The 21,620-nt window shown below is 45.0% G+C and overlaps 1 protein-coding gene across 1 annotated transcript in view; it reads right to left on the bottom strand.

The window, feature by feature from the left end:
- The window catches only part of DLGAP1 (DLG associated protein 1), a 437,388-nt gene that overhangs the window by 274,794 nt on the left and 140,974 nt on the right, over nucleotides 1-21,620 (bottom strand). The window contains 1 exon segment of the mRNA XM_029591059.1: nucleotides 16,110-16,287. Within this exon segment, the coding sequence (XP_029446919.1) occupies nucleotides 16,110-16,287 (178 nt within the window).

Genomic DNA, 21,620 nt, shown 5'->3' with positions numbered 1-21,620 from the left:
TGCTTCAAATGCAACTGAGGCCAGCTATCAGCGACAGATGTCACAAATATGATTCCATTTCCTTCCATTGGATCCAGAAATGTGAGACGTAGGAATGAGCTTATTTTAACCGTCTGTAAGCAAAACCTTCTGATACTGAGAATTTGCAAATTTTGATGTTCATTTGCTGTAACTTTCAGGGTTAAGTGGTCTCCTATGATTTTGTGGCTATGGGAAGGCCTGCAAAGTCCAAATTTTGCCACTGAATTTGCTAGTACCTAAGGAATTGCCTCCATCCCCGATCTGCCCTCATTCTCTTCCCATCTACCCTATCCTCCTCTCCTCTCTTTTCCCCATTCCCAATCCTTCCTCTCTTTTCCCAGCCCTGAGGTCTGCTATTCACTTTCTCCACCCCCTTTACTCTCTCCACCCATAAAGTTCCCATAAGGAAAAAAAATGAATTATTCAGAGACAAAGTAAGGCTAGAAAACTATTTTATTTCCATTATGCAAAACAAAGTTTCATTGGTTGCCATCAAAATATTCAAATGTGCCACAGAATTGCCACAGAATGTCCTCTTGGTTAAAGGAGTGTGGTTGCCATGTTAGTCCAATTGAATGACCAAAAATAAATGTCAACCACCCAAAAATATAAGGTAAGACCTTTTTATTGGACTAACATTTTACATTTCTTGACAAGCTTTCAGAAGTTTATACCACCTTGCTCAGGCCCAAACAGAAGGAACATTGTATTTTATTGTAATTTGCTGTTGAGGTGTACAGGGAAGATGAAAACAAAAATACAATTTTTTATAAATAAATAGACTATCAGAAAATGCAAGTGAATCATAATATACATTGCACTGCTGTTTCACATTGTAGGCACTGTTAATAGTCCTTTGTTTTGTGATCTTAGAGTTCGTTGTGGTGTGTATGGTTGGAGAGTTACTGCCAATAAGCTGGGGTTTCTGTCATTGATGATATTAAAAATTATTGTTAGTTCTTTATAATGGATTCTTGATTGTACTGGCAGCCAGAGTAGCTCTATCAGTGTGGGGGTGATGTGGTTGAATTTCCTTGCTCCTAACAAGAGTCTTGCTGAGGTATTTTGTAGTAGTTGCAATGGTTTTAATTGACCTGAAGGTAGGCTGAATAATAGGGAGTTACAGTAATCTATGTTTGAGAATATTAGTGTTTGTAAGACAATTCAGAAGTCTTGAACTGTTAGTACAGGTTTTAACTGATGTAATATTCGCAGCTTGGAGTATCCTGTTTTCATTAGGGATGTGAATCGTTTTTTGACGATTTAAAAAAATCGTCCGATATTTTTTAAATCGTCAAAAATCGTTAAGAGTGCGCGATACAATAGAAATTTTCCCGATTTATCGTGAAAAATCATTACTCCCGTTAGTGTCCACTAACGGGAGTTATTTAGGGGGAGGGCGGGAAAACCGGCACACCAAAACAACCCCTAAACCCACCCCGACCCTATAAAACTAATCCCTTACCTTCCCCCACCCTCCCGAACCCCCCCAAAACTTTTTACGATTACCTGGTGGTCCAGTGGGAGCGCGGGGACCGATCTCCCGCTCTCGGGCCATCAGCACCATTTTGGCTGCCACTCAAAAATGGCGCCGATGGCCCGATTAAAAAAAACAACCCACCCGACCCTTTAAAAATGACCCCTTAGCTTCCCCCACACTCCCGATCCCCCCAAAACATTTTAAAATTACCTGGTGGTCCAGTGGTGGTCCTGGGAGCGATCTCCCGTTCTCGGGCTGTCGGCTGCCACTCATAAAGATGGCGCCGATGGCCCTTTGCCCTTACCATGTGACAGGGTATCCGTGCCATTGGCCAGCCCCTGTCACATGGTAGGAGCACTGGCTGGCCAGCACCATCTTTAAAGATGGGGAGGTTCGGGAGGGTGGGGGAAGGTAAGGGGTCAATTTTAAAGGATCGGGCGTCACTAAAAAAAAAATTAACGATGTGAATCGGAACCCATTCCGATTCACATCTCCACCGATCAGATTTTTTTCTCCCTCCAGCCGAACCTGATCGTTAAGACGATCGGGCACATGATTCACATCCCTAGTTTTCATTAGTTTATTTATGTATTTATTCATAGTGATGTTCTTATTGATCTTTATTCCTAGGTCTTGTACTTGTTCTGAGGGTGTAATGTAGAAGTTACCCAAGTCTAAACTAGGCAGTTTAACAATAGACGGGTTTCTAATTAGCCATACAATTTCAGTTTTATTTGTGTTTAGTGTTAGTTTAAGCTGAGATAGTTCTTGCCGTATTTCCTTCATGTATGTATTTCGAGTTTAGTTACTATATTGAATGTATTCCATTGGGTATCTCAGTTCTTCTACAGTATCTTTTGTTGGTGAGCAAGTGGGGAATTGTGGTTTTAACCTATCTATTTTATCTAACATGGAGGTGGCATATTCATTGCAGGCGTTTTTTGAAAAGTTGTTTGTATTTGAGATGTAGGAAGATGGGTCCTTGATTAAGTGTTTGATGGTTTTGAAGAGTAGTTTGGAATTTAATATTACCCTGTGAATTTGTTTTGCCCAGTAGCGTTTTTTTGCTTTATTGATGTATTCGCGTCATTATGCTAGCAGGGATCTGTATTTTCCTAGGGATTCTGCAGATGGGCGCTTCTGCCTTTGTTTCTCAGATTTTCTCAGAGTTTATTTAATTTGTTTTAGTGCTTTGCTGTACCATGTTTCCTTTGTTTAGAGGTATTCAGTTCATTTTAGAATGTTTTTGTCTGTATTGAGCTTAGGTTATTAGCAATATCATTGATGATTTTATCCAAGGAGACGAAAACAGGGAGGTATTAGCTTGATTGAATTCAATTAGCTTATTTTTCAATGCTTCTTCAAGGGTATCCAATTTTATCTTTTTTCTGAAGATGAAAGTTTGATGATAATTATTTAACTTTGCTTTGTGTTGAGGAGGGTTATTTCAGCTTTTACTAGTTGATCAGACCAGGGCAATATGTTGTGAGAAGTAGATAGTTCTTGTAGTTGGCTTTATGGGTGGAGTTTCCATAGTATCTAAGAAGGTTTCACATATTGTTCTTGGAGTTCCATCTACATGTAGGTTAAAGTCTCCTACTATTATTGTAGAGTCTGGTGATAGAATCACTTTAGTGAATAATTCAATTAGAGGTGAGGAGTATTTTTGAAGTGTTGGGGGGGGGGGGGGGGAGCAATAGACCATTCCTATGTTGAGTTGTGGTGATTTTAGTATTGCCACCTTGTAGGGAGGGTTAATCTGTACTTTGTACAGTTTAAGATTAAGTTCTTTTTTACTGATTAATAGTAGACCTCCACCTTTATGTTTAGGTCTGGGGAAATGAAAAATATCATAGTTGGGATGATCAATTTGATTTATAAATACATTGTCTTTGTCATTTAGCCAGGTTTTAGAAATAGAGAAGATAACGGGATTTAGATTTTCTAGCAGATCATTTATTAGTGGGACTTTGTTTTTGTTAGTGATTGAGTATTCAATAATAAGAGTGTAAATATTAGGCAGGATGGGGTTATATGTGAGTTATTACTCATCAAGGGGAGGGACTGTCTTGAATTCCTTTTTTGGTTGTGTTTGCTTTCTTAATTCACCATAAATGCCTTGTCCTAGTAAGGATTCAATGAAGTTTACTTGCTCCATGGTTGGATTGGTTACTGTCAAGGGAAAGGTTGTTGTAGTAGAGAGTACTACAGGCTTGTTGATGGGAAGGTTGTTGTAGTAGAGAATACTACAGACTCGTTGAGGTATATGAAGGTGCAGGCTAGCACTTCTGGAGGAAGATGCAGGCTAGTACTGTATGCTTGTTGATGTAGAGGAAGGGTGCAAGCAAGCATTTCAGGCACACTGTTATGGTTGTGGACCTTTGAGCTGGAGCGAGCGGTGATGACCACCGAGGGATTGCCCCCAATGAAACTTGTCTCCGGGAGGTAGAGCTGGTGAGGTAAGGCAAGGCAGGAATCCAAAGGCAAGGCAGCCAAGCTGCAACAGAGAAGACCTGTTGCAAAGGCAATCTCCAGAATCAGCTGTGGGGGTTTAACTACCCCAGTAGGCAGGACGTCATCTTCCGGGGCCGAGCTGGTTTTCACGCCGTGGCTCCTTTAAGAGGTGGGGCCTCCCCCACGCACGCACATCAAGGGAGGCCCTGACACTGGCTGAAGGGAGGATGCAGGAGGAACCACACGGCTGACCGTGCACGGCCTGCCTTGGCGAGGGGGCCACAGTGCTGTGTGACCACAGGAGGTAGGGGGGCCTGGTCGGGGGTTGCCGCGGCCAGGCATTGCATCACATGCAAGAAGGGGTGCACAAAGCGGCAAACTCCTTTATTGTGCTCCTTCATGCGCGCCAAAGGCGCGTGCCCTGTGACGGAAGTGCCCTCATCATTGTCACCAGGAATTTGGGTCTTTGGTGAAGATGGTGGGCAGGCAAAGGGTGATCGTTGGGCGGGACTAGGCCTCCTGGCGTCAGTGTCTTCTTCGCTCACTTGTGGGGGGAGGGAGCTATTATTTTCTCTCCAGGGATTTCTCAAATCTGATCACGCCATCGTCACTATTTCCCATTACCCCTAAGTCCCAGTTCTGTTCTCTGAATGGCAGTTTCAAGAGCATGGTCTTTTCTCCCTCTCCCTGGATGTTGAAATGCACCACTTGCTGTTTGAGTTGCTGAAGGTCATCTTGTACCCACATCAGGATGTGTCCCACATCATCCCTGTCATTGCTGCAGAAGCCTGCCATGGTGGCACGGAGGAAGATCTGGGCCGGGGGTCCTAGCCGCGGGCTTTGAGCTCAGGCATATCCGGGGTTCAGGTTCGCAGATCAGCGGGGCCGCTCCCAGATGCACACTCTCCATGTTAGAGGCGTGTGAGGGTTGCCATAGGGTTGCTCTGCTGCAGGAAACTGGGGGCTGTGGTTAAGTGTAACTAAGTATTTTCTTATTTCTAGCTATTGACTAAGTCATTGAGTAACCTTAATGATTCTGTATCATGGTAAAGTATCTGCATATTAAATTCAGGTTTAAGATACAGAAATAAATGTCAATAAACAAAAACGGTTAAGGCGATAGCTTTTTATTGGATTAATCTAATATATTTCTTGATTAGCGTTCCTTTATCTGGTCCAAAGAAACTGAGCAGGTAAATGCAGAGGACATGTTTGGATGTAGAAGCAAATGACAGATTACATTGTGAAGGAACGGTGATGGAAGCAGAGTGATCAGAAGGTGACAGAGACAGCCAAATTATGACTTATTGCATTAGAAAGTCCATGTCTCTGTTAACCCCTTCTATATTGGTTTTGAAGTGTAATTCCCAAAAAGCAGTCAAGAAATATCTAGAGTTAGTCCAATAAAAAGATACAGCATTATTGGTTTCTTTTTTTGGTTATTGATTTTATTTCAGCATATTCTCATGGATTTACAGGGAAACTACATTACTCTATCCAGCTTTAAGGTAAGAATATCTATATGACCCCCTTATTTGTTTGCTAGTTGTTTATGGCAGTCCCAGATGGGAGTTAAATTTCACTTGCAAATAGTGTGCATTAAATTGAACTCCTGGTACAGCTATTTAAATGTTTAGCATATTCTGGTGCATTACAATTTAAAGCACTCACATGTGTACTAAATAGTACATCTTTTTCTCCAATGTAGGTGCTTAGTACATAGCACATTAACTGTAACATGCTGTTAAAACATAGGCCCAAGGGAAAGACACAAATAAATCCCTTTTACATTAATTTGAGTTTTTATTTTAAATAATATCATCAGTTTGATAAAAAGAAATATGTTTACTTATATCACAAACCAGAGGCATTGCTATGGGTAGGCCTTGGGGGGCTTGTGCCTTTTCACTTTTGGCTCAGGCCCCCACTGCCAGCATCAGAGTCGTGTCTCATTTGAGTCAGCCCCTTAAAAGTGCAGGAGTTAGAGCATCTGGCGGTATTGGAATCACCGTCAATCCATGATCCCTGTGCCTTTCAGGAGGCTAACTTGAATGGGAAAAACCACTGCCTTTGGGTCAGACATGTACAAGTTTGAGGACCTAAAATTCTTTCTTTACCTTTGTCAAATAATTATTTATCTTCCTTTATCTCTCAGCCATTTCAAAGTTCAAGAATGCCTGAGCTGCTGTGGAAGCCTATTTACGTAATACCTGATCAGCAGCCTGACAGAGTAACATTACTATAAAGTATCTACGGAGGGAGAGTGAGAAACAGTAGTGATAGGTCAGGAAGACACAGGAGATAGAGTGTTGACAGAAATTGAAAGGGTTTTGTAGCCAGTACTGTGAAGACCCACATAGGATGTGGTAAGGGCGAGGAGGTAAGATGGAGGCAGGCAGGGTGTGTGTGAGTGTGGGGGGGGGGGGGGAGTCTGGCCACAATGCTCACCCATGTTAACCTTGGACCTACCCCCCCCAAAAAAAAAATCAGTTCTTGCTTCACCCCTGTCACAAACTGTGAGCTCTGATTACAGTCTGAATTTAAATACTGTTAGTCAGATGGGAGTACAGAACACTGCAGATTGGATGCTATCTTCTGATGGCAGCTACAGAGACATTAGCCTAAGCCTCCAAAGCCTACATTGGCTACTAATCCCTTACTGCGCTCAATGTAAAGCCCTCTGCATTGCCTTCAAGTGACTGAATGACTAGGATCCAACCTATCTTAAAGATTGCCTGTGTGCCTATAAACCCTCTTGCAATTTCCAACCTGAAAAAGAGGCACTACTTTAACTGCCTGCACCCAGAGACTCCAGGCTGGCTCAAACCTATCCCCAGACTCGGGAAATCTCTCCCAACAGAGACCGCACTAGGCACAGACATACTGACATTCTGCTCTTAGGTAAAGAGATGTCTCTTCTGCCAGGCCTACCTTTCCTAGCCACCATCACTGGCTCTTTCTCTTTATGCGCAGGCCATCCATTGCTCCTACCATGTGACAGGGGCCGATCAATGGCAGCGGTAGCCCTGTCACATGGTAAGGGCAAAGAACCACTGGTGCCATTTTGATTACTGGCAGTCGATGGCCCGAGAGGGGGAGATCGCTCCCAGGACCCCGCTGGACCAACAGGGACTTTCGGCAAGTTTTGGGGAGGGGGTTGGGATGGTGGGGGTTTGCCGATAATGAAGGCCGAACCAAAAGGTTCGGCCAAATCACATTTCTAATTCTGTTGCTCAACCACTTCCAAACCCACAACTTTCTGTTCTACTCTTATACCAAATAATTTCTCTATTAGCTTCCTATGTGGAATAGTGTCAAAAGCCTTAAGCCTGGATTTTCAAAGGCCTGCACGCATAAAAACCAGGGCTTACATGCTTGGTCAGGCCTTGCGCGGACCGCAAGCATTTTAAAATGGTCCCTGCTATGCATGTAAATCCTGGTACGCACATGTGCCGGGCCTCTCCAAAGGGGATGGACGGGGGGGGCGGGGTGGGGGGCTGGGACAGCACCAGTCTACGCTGTCCTGGGGAGGCCTGCACCATCAGCTGACTGGCATGCACAGATTACTTCTCCTCCAGAGGAGCAGTAAATAATGAAACAAAAAAAAGTAAGTAGATAGGAAGGGATTAGGGGTTGAGGAGGAGAGGGGAGAGGGGAAGAGGGAGGCAGGTTAGGTAGGGGGGTAGGGAAGTTCCTGTTGCAGAGGTGGACCCTTGGCCCAAGGTAGTGTTGGTGCTACCTATGGGGGAAGCCCCCACCATCGGGAGGCAAGGCCAAACGGGAAGTGGAGGCCAACTGGAGCTTTGCCAATACCAGCCCTCATTCCCCGCAGGTTGAGCCCTTGGGTACCGGGGCTGGCTGGACTTAGGTGGGCCTCTGCATGGTTGATCCAGGAGTAGGTGCCCAAGGCGGGGTGCTAGGAAGGAGTGGCAAGGCAAGATGCAAGGTCAACTGACTGGAGCAGAGGCAAGTCTAGACTGCAAAATAGGCAGAACTGAAGACCAGGCCGAGTTCCAAAGTCCGGACAGACTGAAGCAGGAAGTATGGTTAAGAACAGGGTTAAGTCCGAACTGTGAGTAGGCAAAGGCTAAGTCGAGGCCACGTCCAAGCAAGGATCTGGGCAGCTGGAAACAAGGTCAGCTTCAAGCAGGAGTCAGGGCAAGCGGCTGAAGACAAGGTCAGGTTCGAGCAAGGGTCAAAACCAGGGAGATCCATCTGAAGGATAGAAGAAGCAGGAAGCTGGAACAGGTATTGGAGCAAGGAACAGGAACTGGAACAAACAGCAATGAAGCACACAACAGGAAGCGTGGAGACCTGTTGCCAAGGCAAAGTCAGAATGGCGGGGACCGCCTTATATACGGAGGCTGAATGGTGTCATCATCCGGGGCCACAGGAGGCTTTCCCGCCGCGGTCCCTTTAAAGTCAGGGAAGGTGCACGAGCGTGTGCGCGAGCCTAAGGCAGACAGGCCAAAAACTAGGAGATGGTGGCTTCTCCCTGCGACGTATGTGGGGAGGCCTGTCCAGGACCGGAGGAGACCGCAGGGACACCAGAGGGGCCTGGGAGCACAGGCAAGTATGAGGGCGGAGGCGGCTGCCCACCGTTGCCAGGGAAGGTGGGCCAGTCTGGGACCTGGGCATCGGAGGTGAGTTGAGCCAGCTGCGGGCCTACCACGGCTGGGAAATGCAATAGTTCCCTCCCAGTCCACTCCTTAATTGGGCTGGTTGAATCCAGATAGTGGTTCTAGAGGCCATATCTCAAATACAGTCACTGATGGTATACTTTCCTTCTAAGTCCAATATGTTATTTACCAGGATTCCCTGAGCAGGGGAAAATAACTTCAAGCCCTTTAGCATTGCAAACACTTAAGTCCCAGTTCACAGTTCTTGTATACAGCACTTATGATAACAGCACTACGGAGTGTTAAAGTCACTAGGCAATAAAAAGCACACTGGAAGCTGACATTTTTTGTTTCCAACATTACTTTTATTGAGATGTTGTGAACTGATGAAAATGTTCTTTACACTAGTTTTAGTTCACTTTTCAGTGTTAAAAATACTTCCAAATAAATCTGTGATTTGTCAACATCTTGTTTAAAGTTTAAGGTGATAAAGCCAATTAATTCAGTCCTTAATTTGATGGTTCTCCCATCTTATTGTCAAAGGACAAGTTTAATGCTTCACTCGCAATGTAAGAAAGAGTTCCTGTGCTTTCTCTTTGGTTGCTCCATTTTTATGGAATATCCTCTCTGATAATCTTCGTTTGACTTCTGATTATAAATGCTTCACAAAGTTTTGAAGAGTTTGTTATTTGAGGAAGCCTTTAATAAGTAACTTGTATATTAATTGGTGATCGTATTGATTGTTTTAAATAGGTTGTAATCCGCCATGAATAGTCTTTGGTAAAATGGAGGACTATGTGAATTGTAATAATAATAATAATAATAATAACAACAAGTGAAATATTAGGGATGAAATCCATTCTACATAGTCATTTACCTCCTACCTCTCCTTGCTGTCTTCTCTCACTCCTTAATCTCCTCACAGTACCTGAATGACACTACTTATTCTTCTCTTCTCCTTTTTAGTATCAGAGCGATATTGCCGTTGTTCCTCTTCTCCAAAATTTCCAATAGATATTCATGGGCCTTACTGGGTTCCATCCCAAATCCTTTCTCCCCCTTCTCCTCTGGATGGCTGAAAGTCATCCCTCCTCTGGACACAGATGATCCACAGGTTCCTTCTCACTGAAGCAACCTCTCCATTTGATGTGAGGGCAGCGATTAATGGGTACTCAGAACTCAAATAAGTCATCATAAAAATGTAAAAGGATATGGATGGCGGAAAGAAACTCCCACATCCAAAATAAAAGTCTCCGTGGAGGCGACTTAAACAACAGAAAAATTAGAGGAGAGCCATGACATGCTGCCTCTGCAAAAGGAAACAGAAAATCCACAGTCCAATCTGCTGGTCAGAGAATTTATATCAGAGGAACATACCTTGCACACTCTTTCAATGGGGGGAAACTACGTACTTACCCACACTGGGGTGGATTTTAAAAGCCCTGCTCGCGTAAATCCGCCCGGATTTACGCGAGCAGGGCCTTGCGCGCCAGTGCGCCTATGTTCCATAGGCCTACTGGCGCGCGCAGAGCCCCGGGACTCGCGTAAGTCCCGGGGTTTTTCGAGGGGGGCGTGTCGGGGGCGGGGTCGATCGGCGTGGCGCTTTGGGGGCGGGACGCGGCGTTTCGGGGACGGGCCCGGGGGCGTGGCCGCGCCCTCCGGAACCGCCCCCAGGTCGCGTCTCGGCATGCTAGCGGCCCGCTGGCGCACGGGGATTTACTTCTCCCTCTGGGAGGCGTAAATTCCCCGACAAAGGTAGGGGGGGGTTTAGATAGGGCCGGGGGGGTGGGTTAGATAGAGGAAAGGAGGGGAAGGTGAGGGGAGGGCGAAAGCGAGTTCCCTCCGAGGCCGCTCCGATTTCGGAGCGGCCTCGGAGGGAACGGCGGCAGGCTGCGCGGCTCGGCGCGCACCGGCTACACGAAATCGGCAGCCTTGCGCGCGCCGATCCAGGATTTTAGCAGATACGCGCGGCTAAGCGCGTATCTGCTAAAATCCAGCATACTTTTGTTGGCGCCTGATGCGCCAACAAAAGTACGCGAAGGCGCGCTTTTTAAAAATCTACCCCACTATTACTAAGTTTCCTCCCCATGCAAATGAACTATTCTTAGTATTCTGAAGGGTTCTTGGTAGGGATCAGACAGGCTATCTAGATATGGAAGTCAGTGGATATGAACCGTATTTTTAAGAGAAAACACCAAAAATTATAGCAGATCCCAGGCAATTATTCAGCAGCTGTAGTTTTTTCACGAGGCTGCAGAGGAACACCAGCAGTAGCCGCTCCCTAACAGCCCCATGAGAAATGAAGCTAAGTTTTACTTTGCATAACATATAAGGCTATGAGAAAAGCAGCAGCTTGGAGTTTCTGCAGGGAAGGATTTAAGAGGCACGCTATCAGCTTGTGCCTGAGAAAAGAAAGGCTATCAGAGCCCAAAGAAAAAGCATGCGGTGTTTTGATGTGTGCAGGCAAAAGGAGAGACTAAGCTTTGGTCACAGGAGAGAATGGAAAGAGAAATTTCTGAGACTAGCTGAGAAAGAAATCTGGTAAATACGGAGGAATGCTGAGAATGTTTGCGTGCAGGAGATAAAGCAACAAGCGAGTGTGTGAGAAAGGTTACATGTGCTGGGGAAAGTGTGCCCTGTATTGGATCTGTTAAAGATAAAGATATCTGTAAGCATAAAGCAGAGTAAACAGGCTGTAAAAAGGGGCAACATGCAAGATAAGTCTGCCAAGCCTGTGATGGAGCAAGAAATTACAGGGAGAAACAGTTTTAACCTTGTGTGAGTGAGATCTTGGGAAGAGAAGGTGTATCAGGGAAGTAGATTTCCTGAGACAGAGGAGCCTAAAGGAGGTGCAGAAGGAATAAAACCTTAGATTTCTAAGAGCAATTATACTGTGGCTGTCTAAATAGCTGAAAAAGGATTTGACTGCGGTGTGGATAAGCCAGATTTACTCAAAGGACTGGAAAGTGCGTGTGAATCCGCATTGTGTATATGATATGAGATTTCCAAATGCTGAAAAATCTGCGTACTGGTGAGTAAAAGAGAGAGTACAATGTTTAACTTTATATAACCCCGTCCCTGGGTGTGGACTGCTGGGGCCATAAAAGAATTTGTTTGACTCTTCAGGGCTGGAACCTTAGCAGCTTTTACACAATCTCTTATTTTCAGGGCCTGGGTTTTTGTTGTGTGTGTGTGGGGGGTGGGGGGTGGGGGGGAGAAGATTACTTCCAATACCCTGAGTGCTAAGGGTGACCCTTTATGTGTTTGTTCTCGTCCCTGGGAGAGGGGCACTTTTCTTTCACTATGTGTGCTGATTGTGCCCTATAAAACCACCAGAGCCACTGAGTTAATGTCAAAAAAGAGTCTTTACTGTTGAAATTTGATGAAGTATGGCACAACAGTTTAATCCACAGCACCGCAAAGTCTTCTACTTTTTCAATCTCTTTCTTCAATCTGTGCAAGAATCTCTGGCAGCAGAACCAGGGAAACGTCTACCCTCCAGGGCTTGGAAAAATAGAGTCCCCAGGTGGGCAGAGTATCTCTTAGATGGGCAGGATACCCCTTCCGAACTGGCAAAAATATAAAGTTACTGTCTCTGCACAGAGAGCTCAAATCTCTCTCCCCCAGGGGGTGAAGACTCCGGATGGGTCTATGTAATTCTTTTACTCACAATTAGCAGATCTTCAGGATCTCTTTTATTTGTTCTTAGTTCAGTCTCTCCTCTAGATCCCTGGATGCAGGTGACTTTCCCTACTCCAATGCAGGAAGGAAGGGGCAGTCAAAAACAATCTTCCTCCTTAATCTTTTAGCATAATGTCCTTTCCCCTCTTAAACAAGATTTAGCACCAGAGTTCCTCTTTGCAGCAGATCACTGTCGCCTCGGACCTCCTTGAGGATTTGGAGGGCAGGTCTTCCCTAACCTGCACAGCCCCAGAAACAGGGTTCCCCATTCCTTCAGTCCAGGGAGTGTGCAGGCTATCACAAGGCTCCTACCACGAAAAATCTTAAAATCCAAAAACAACCCAGAGGGATGTTCTAACCAGCTCTTAGTAGACTGGATGGAAAAAACCCTCCCGACCCTGGTCAGGATCTCCAGGCTGGGTTAGCCTGCTTCCTCTTACTGAGCCTGAAAAAAAATTACAAAACAGTTTATGCTCCTCACCCCTTCCTAACTCTCCAAAAAACATAAAAGACTGAGAGAAAGCTATTATAAAGCCTTTCAGGGCCACGGCCATGCCAGACACCACAAAGGGAGGGGCTGTGTTTGAATGGTGCCTCTCCTAATTACTACTTTATACTGACTATCTGAAACAGGAGTTACCGAGGAAGTATTGTTAATGGAACGGTAGTGTCTGTTACAAGTATGACCAGCTGCAACAAAAAAAAATCTACAATAGAGACACATGTGATTTTATTTTTTTTTCAAATTGAAAGATTCTCAGTTGCATATTAGATGTCTTGACCAATGAGCCACCCACACACCAGGCGGTGGAAGATAGTTTCTCTTTTTGAATTATGTTATGACTAAGAGAAGCTTGAGTGATGTGCTGAAGAGGGAATGAAAAAGGCTGCATCGTGGGACCAGCCTGCAGAGCACTGGGAGACCACATGCTAAGGGGCTCAGTAATTGTGAGCAGGGTCACAAAATTATCCCGATCAGAATACTTATTTATTTATTTATCGAGTTTTATATACCAGAGCTCTGTTGATTATAAGACTTCAAAAATATTTGGGAAACCATTATTACACCATGCTTGCCTCGACTGGAGAGGGAATCAGAGGATCTGGAACACAAAGTGAAAGAGAGATTTTTCACAGGAAAGAATTGTGCACCACAACCATTCAAACAGTTTGTATAAATATAGTTGTGAGTTTAAGCATTTAACTTATTTGATGCTGTTGCTTGCTTCTAGCAAATCTGGGTAGTAAGTGTTATATTTTATGTGTATAATTTAGCTATGTTTGAACCTGTAAGTGTTCCAATGCAATGGAAAGGAGCGCTAGGGAGCGCCTCCCAGTGCAGGACAAGGAGTGTGTGCCTTTGCGGCAAGAAGGGTCCTCGTCTGGGATGGAGTGGAGACCAGGCCCCTACTGACCTGCACACCTTGGTGAGACCAACCATTCAAGGTTGGCTTCTGAGTAGTCCTCCGACCATTCCAAGCCCTTTCGGACCTGCTGCTGGGTAACTGCAGAGGCAGCAGGCTGGACATGAGGCAAAGGTGGTTGAGGACTTGAACGTGGATGCTGGTGAAAAGGATGCAAATGAGGATCAGTCTCAGATGAAGATCAGACTCAAACAAAGATCAGACTCAGACGAAGTGAGGATGAGACGAGTTAAAACCAGGATAAAACTCAGGATGAAGAAGACTCCAGAAAGGCACTCTCACAGCCGGGGAGGAGGCTGCAGTAGCCAGATCAGCCCTCAGGCTATCCACTGGAGCACTGCCTGCCAGAAGCTAGGCATAGCCGGAGTCCAGAGCATCAGAGGAGAGATTAGATGAGCCTCCAAGGCGAGGATCCGGGATATCCGGGACGGACTCTCCGGACACTTGGTAAAGAGCAGCCGGGATGGATGAAGTGGATGTCCAGAAGACTCCAGACCCAGGAGGTGACAGACAGGAAATGGAGATCCTCAACTTTGACGATGGAGAAGACCCACCAGCGCCCTACACACCCTGGCGGGGGTGGTCACGGACCACGCTAGAATGGATTAAGTGAAGCCTTGGACATCTAGACAGGATGGACATCAAGACATCAAGACTGGACCAAGGAACATCAGGACTGGGACGATGGAGACATCAGGACAGACGGACATCAGCAGAGACCAGGACATATGACAACGAAGGATCCCACGAAGAATATGAAGAAAACGCCAAGCAGGAGCAAAGAATGCAGGAAGTCCTAGAAGACCAGCTCCTAGGAGAACTAGCTCCTTGTGAAGGCAATCTTAGAATGATGGCAGAGCCCTTTTGTAGGGTTGAAGAGGTGGATCCAATGTGATATCATCAGGTGGGGCCAGGAGGGCCTCTGTCTCACTGGCCTTTTAAAGCCAGAGAGGAGGTGCGGCCCCGCGCCTAAGGAAGCAGGAAGAGGAGGACTGCAGGACCCTGGACAGCGGCCCTGCAGACGCTGAAGAGAGGAGGAGCTGAAACAGGCCTCGAATAGGCCTGACATGGGAGCAACAGCATCCTACCGCTGGAGAAGGAGCAGCAAGGGTGGCGCCCTGCCACCAAGGAGCAGGCCTTCAGGCCTGCCAAAGAAGGCGTGGGCAGCGGCTCCGTGCCGCGGAAGAGCCGGTTGAAGTCTGCAGTTCCCTGCCGTAGTGAAGAGGGCTTCGGCGGCGGCCTCCTGCTGCGAGGGAGAGCCCCAGCACGGCTCCTGCCGCACCGGCACAACGGTGGCCTCTGGGCTGCGGGACAGAGGGAGGTAAGAGGCTGCTTGTGGCCTTAGCCACAGGCAGAATCGCAACAGTAAGAAAAGAAATGCAAGGTGTTAGAGTTCCTAGAGAATGCAGGCTTAAATAGAAAAAAAGAGAAAGAGGAACAGATAGAAACTTACCTGTGAAGAAACATTTTATGTAAAAAAAGATCAATCTGTATGAAGAGATAGGAAAGTGGAAAAAAGCACACATTTTTATATTCATGTTGGAGGGAATGCAGTAATTTGTCTTGATTTACCTGTTCTGTTGAATGAGAATCCACTTCCTGCACCGAGCATCATTTACCATCCAGCAGGAGAATTAAATACAATTCTTTATCTATAGTGGCTTTTTAGAGGATTATATGGGTGCATTGTGTATCCTCCAACCTGTCTAGAGCAGCATGACATTTCTTTCTCTTCTTTTAACCTCCCTATCATCTGATAGACAAGACAGACAGATGGGATTGCAGGGGCTCTGGTAGTGGGGCCTCTTCTCGTGTATATGCCTGGGAAAGGCAGCAGGGTCCCCAGAACATTCCATCCCTTTCCGTCAGAAACCCTACTGTGCCACCGTGATCCAAGCAAACGGTGGGAGGGCCCCACATCCATGTGCATGTGTATGTGCTCGCCCACACTTACCCAACCAGTCAGCTTAACAATATATTTCTTATCTCCCTGATCTGCTATTTTTATCACTTCATTAAATAACTTGATCAAGCTGGTCTGTCAGGGACTTCCTTTGGTGAAACCATGTTGTATCATTTTCTTTAGAATTGTCTCCATCGTTTTGCCCACTACTGAGGTTTAAGTCACAGGTCTGCAGTTGCCTGCCTCCTCCTTGTTCTCACTTTTGTGCATTAGGACCCCCACCTTCTTTCCTCTATCTCTTAGATCCTCTCTTAGGCAAGGAAGCAATGGTTCCCTCATTTCAATCAGCTTTGCAAAATGCACATTGTTTTAAGATTTTTTTTGCTGCAGATAAGATCCTGTGAAATGTGCCTCATTTCATTGTTTGAGAGAGCAGCTTTTTCCTAGTTTTTAACATGCAGGGGGAATCAATCAGGATTTAGAGGATTAGTGATTTGGCCATTTTGCCAGGCATGCATATCACTTACCTGACTGATAGTGCTCATGGCTCTCATATAGCTCTCATTCCTAGAGCGGAATTTAGGAGATGTAAGCAGTGCTGTGGGGTCCAGACTGTCCATACTCCTATTGATTGAAACTTCACTCACTGCCCTCAAGTAACTGTGGCTCCGAATCTGAAGTTTCGGCGAATGCTCATTTGATATCCTTGGGAAAAACAATGGAAGAAGGAGATTTTATTAGGCATGATTAACTAGGTTAAGAATGTATTTAGTACACATTATTCTGTTGTAACTGATTGTGTATTTTCTTTCTTTGTTGTAGCATCCGTTGAGTACAGTTTGCTGAAGAAAGGCGTTATCCAAACTGAAAACAGAATACACCAGCATGATTGAAAAAGGAAAGCAACCCTTGTGAAATTACAATTGTGCTATCTAGTTTACAGTATCCAACAAACACATTTTCTGCAAAAGATAAGCTATAGATCATTCATTTTGAGAGCTGCCTTATAAAACTATTGCTTTGTGTCCATATTACGTAAAGAATGCAGCCCCTGCACGTTGTGTTGTGGTATATTCCAGAAAACCCTTTGTTGAGATGGTGAATGGACCAGTCTGGTTGTGATCTGGGCATGCTCCAAAAGCATCTATCTTAGAAGTGTGGAGCTGGAAGCAGCCTGCTGAGGAGTGCAGAAGAACCCTGGGCTCTGGAGTGCTGAGTTGGAGCAAGGCAACAGCTGTTTGAAGTGGAGCAGTCTGCGATTTGTCCGTATTTTATTTATTGAAATGTATTTGTTACTCCCCGCCTCCACATAGTCTGGGACAAGGGACATGAAACATATATAATGTCATAAGAACAAATAATTAAAAACACAAATAAAAATCAGTACAACAAAAGCAATGTGCCGGACAATTTGCAAAGTAAAAAGAGGGGAGGAATAGTGCTACCTTGTTGCTTGAGAAGGCCTCATTAAACAGATGCGAGTTTAGGAGCTTACCCAGCTTTACCGAGCTCCCTGGTTAAGCTGTTTGGAAGTTCTTAGGGAAGTAAATGGGGATCCTCGTGTTGGACTCTCCAGCCTGGAGGCAATGACAGATTTAGGATTCTGCCCCCTCTAGGCACTGTTGGTGCTGTCACCCTCCCCCCTCCCCCCTTCTGTTCGACCCCTGAAGCTTGACAACAGGGAGCAGAAGATCTAAGGCGCAGTCCCTTAGTTTTCTGTGACAACTCAGAAGTAGATCCTGTGGCAAAAATCCTGAAGCAAATTGACAACAATTTCCATCTTTTACATTAAATTATAGAAATAGTCTTATACTATAATTAATAGTATAATTTATTTTATTTTTATTGGGTCAAGAAAAGTGATCTTAAGTTTCAGAACAGAGAGGAGACCTCAGGAGAGGAAGGGAGGAGAATCTGGAATGGAGTGATACGAAAAGGGGAGGAGAGTGAGAAGGAAAGAGGACTAGGGATGGAGAGGATGGGAGATGGGGAAGAGGGGGGGGAAGAGAGAGAGAAACGCTTGGATTAAGGAAGTGGAGGAGGGAGTAGAAGGGTTGAAGAGTGGGTTCCAGCATTTGGGGAGAAGTGAGAGGTAGTAAGGAAGGAAGGAAAAGAGGTTCCAGGATCTGGTGGATAGAATTCAAGATCAAGGGAGGGAGGATTTGAATTGCATTTTGTGGGGAGAGAAAGGGAGGTATCCCTAGTCCTGCTCCTCCTTGCATCCCCTCTCTAACATCCTACCCAATATGACATGCACACACACACACACACACACACACACACACACACACACACTTGGCACAACCCATTCTGTCTCACACACATGACTGCCCCTCTATCCTTGTTCCCCTCTCTCTTACACCCAGGCATATGCCCTCCACCTCCCGTCGATCCTCCTCTTATCCCCCAGCTTTTCTTCTCACCCTCCAGTGATTTCTACTCAGCCCCTCCTAATCTTCCCAAAGTGATCCCCCTTTGCTCTGTCTGCTACAGGCTTTCCTGTTCCCTGCACGCTGCATGGAAGGGAGAGACTGGATCAGGAAGGAGAGGGCTGCTCTCTGCTGAGTGAGATTCAGCACCGCTGAAAGGCAGCAAATCTTCAGCCAGCCTGCTGCGCCCTGGATTTCTGCTGCCCTAGGCACAGGCCTAGAGTGCCTATTGACAAATGCAGGCCTGTCTGGAGGTCCCTGTGGATAAGGACGAGAGTGCAAGTACTGAGGAGAACCTCAGTGGAGATAAATTATGTGTGCTGGAAATTGAACTCCAGGCTTTACAGAAGAAAGGGATGTTGGAGAAATGGTTGCAATCATGTTATTATATAAAGAATGTGGATTCTAAGTTGTTTACCAATTGACATCAACTGTAGAGTCAGAATTACTGCACTCTCTGCTGTTTTTGGATTGGAGTTGTTGCATGTAGACTGGATAAACCAAGTTAGTGCAGTCCTGAACTAGAATGAAGAGTACTGCTGGAGAGGTGAGGTGACCACTAAACAGGAGAGAGATATGAGGGTGATCAAATTTAATGACCCTGGAACCTGGAAATCCACTCGCTCGGTCATTAATACCCTCCTATCAAACAATTTCCTCTCGCTCAACACTGCCAAAACAGAGCTCCTCTTTATCTCACCCCACAGCATTTACCCACCACTACCATAAGTCAACGCACCCCCCTCCAGCACTACCCTCCCCCAACACATGTGCAGTCTCGGCATTACAATTGATAACCACTTTAACTTCAAAATATTAATTAACACCACACTTAAAGACTGTTACTTCAAATTGCACACCTTAAAAAAACTTAAACCCCTACTATACCTCAGTGACTTTCACACCATACTCCAAGCCTTCATCCTATCGAAAATTGATTACTGTAATACTATGCTCTTGGGCTTACCCCAAAGTACGATCCAACCACTTCAATTACTCCAAAATGCAGCTGCCAGGATCCTCACTAACACCCACAAAAACGACCACATCACCCCTGTCCTCAAACACCTGCATTGGTTACCTGTTACCTCAAGAATCACTTACAAATCCCTCACTCTCATCCACAAAGCTCTTCACAACCAAAACATGCGCTGGTTTAAAGAACATCTCACATTTCATAACACAAACAGACCCACCAGACAGCAACACTACATATTCCATCACCTAAACTCACTAAGCTTTGCTCCACCAAAGACCGGGCCTTCTCCTTAGATGGGCCCACACTATGGAACAAGCTTCCATCCTCCCTACGTCAAGAATCATGTCCGAAAAAATTCAAACAGAGCCTGAAAACTTGGGTCTTCAAGCAAGCATACACCTAACGGCACACCCTCTCCTCTGCTATCCATTTTGCCACTCTCTACCTTGCCCTTGACCCCTTCATCAACCTTCGCAACCCCATCTCGTTTATCCCTAGCGCCTCCATAACTCCCTCTTTTGTAACAGATCCTATGAATCTAACTAGAAGTATTATATGCCAATTTTCCCCTTATTTTTATTGTAACATAACATGTAACATAATATGTTAATAGTTGATTCTTAATTATATGCCCTGTTTATTTATTTATTTATTTATTTAAAATTCTTATATACCGATGTTCCTGTATAGGATACAGATCACACCGGTTTACATGGAACCAGAACAGTCGCTTGGGAGCGATACAAAGAACATTTCAAAACAGGGTACATTTAAAACAAGAGAATAAAGAAAAGAACTACAGTATCGGTAAGAGTTAGGGTACATTCAACGTAAAGACTGATAATGAAATAGGGGCACCTGTAGATAAAAATTGGGGTACATTCGCATAAAGACAGTGAAACTGGGAAGCTGATGGATACAAGGAGCAAGGCAGCACAGCTTTCAAGCGATGTTTAAGGGAAAAACATTGGGATGCAAAATGAGGTCCGCCATTTTTTATCTTATTGTTGCTTAAAGTTATGCTCCTAAATTTCAATTCCCTTATCTTTCCCATTTTTCCATCTTCCTATTTTCCAATCTTCCTTTATATCCCCCCTTCTCCTCCCTTCCCTGATCCTAGCCTTCCCCCTCTCATATCCACCAGTTCCATGTTTCATTGTAAAGCCTGTTGCTGCATTTCGTTTATTGTTAACCGATGAGATGTTCCCAACGTACATCGGTATATAAAAACTATTAAATAAAATAAAAATAAATAAATAAAATAAACTTGACAAGGTAGTAGGAAGAATCAATGGAATATTAGGTATATAGAGAGATAAAAATGGCAGATTTGATACATCTGTACAAATCATTAAAAAGGCCTTATCTGAAGTACTATGTCCAATTCTGAAGGTAACTTCTCCAGCTGCATATAGTGAAAAAATAGGCAAACCAAAAGCAAGCTACCAAAAATGGTGCAAGTACACACCATAAGGCCTATGAGATGTAACTTAAATGCTTAATTATAGCCTAGAAGAGGAGGGCAAGAGGGATCATAAAAAAAAAAATTAGATACCTCAAGGTTATACTTACAGGTCAATTTTAAAAGCGATGCTTGCACAAAAATGCCCACATATGCGTGTATGTAGGCTGCGCACAAGCAATGTGGATTTTAAAAAGCCTGTGCGCACGTGAGGAATAAGGGGGCGGGAAAGAGTAGAGCATGGGCGGGGCATTGGCATTCTGGGGCAGGGCCAAGACTTACGTGTGTAACTCCGGATTTTAAAAATGAAACCTACAGTACGTGTATGCTAGATATCCACATTACTTTACTGCTGCTCCTGATGAGAAGCAAGTCTGTAGATCTCGCGTTTTAGTGCTTAGAGGACAGGGTGAGGGGTCAGGGTCCTGGCCATCATGCAAAGTGAAGAACCAGAGGAATATGAAAGATTTTGCTATTAATTAGACAAACTGGTGGACTGACTTGAAAACTTGAAATGAGCCTCACGCTAGCAGGTTTTAAAATTCGCTGACAGACACGCATAAAAGCTGACATGGCCCTATTGAAGACACACACGCACTAGCTGTGCTTGAGTAACCTCTTCAAATTAGGAGCATACTTACGCGTCGATATTTTAAAATGACCTCATAATACAAAACAATGCTCACCTCTTATGACCTCATAAAACAAAAAACTGCTCACCTCTTGTGCAAGGAAATAATTGTAGAACAAGGCATGATGTGATGAGATTCGGAGATGTTAGACTCAGGAGTAAAAGAAGGGCATATTTCTTCACAGAAAATGTAGTGAATATATGGAACAGTTTCTCCATTGAGGTGGTGGTGGGGCAAAATGGCAGTGGATAAGTATGCATGAGCCACTCTAGCCGATACACAGCCTCATAGGTAGAATACTGAGACCCACGCCAATGGCAGGTGAGTGAGTCTTGAAATGGGCCAGACTATAACTGAGTCCTAAAGTTATACAGTCTTGTGGCTGAAGCCAGGCAAAGACAAGACTGACAGCTTGAGACAAGGTTGATGGCTTGAAACAAGTCTGAGGGCTGAAGCGGAGCTGAAGACTGTAGCAAAACCACACATGAAGACTGAAGTGTGAGAAGACAGAACCAGACAAAAGCTGAAAACAAGAA

This window comes from Rhinatrema bivittatum, chromosome 2 (genome assembly GCF_901001135.1).
Source record: "Rhinatrema bivittatum chromosome 2, aRhiBiv1.1, whole genome shotgun sequence".
In the NCBI taxonomy this organism is placed as follows: domain Eukaryota; kingdom Metazoa; phylum Chordata; class Amphibia; order Gymnophiona; family Rhinatrematidae; genus Rhinatrema; species Rhinatrema bivittatum.
Note: the sequence above shows the minus strand (reverse complement) of the source record. Positions and strands in the feature narration are given on the sequence as shown.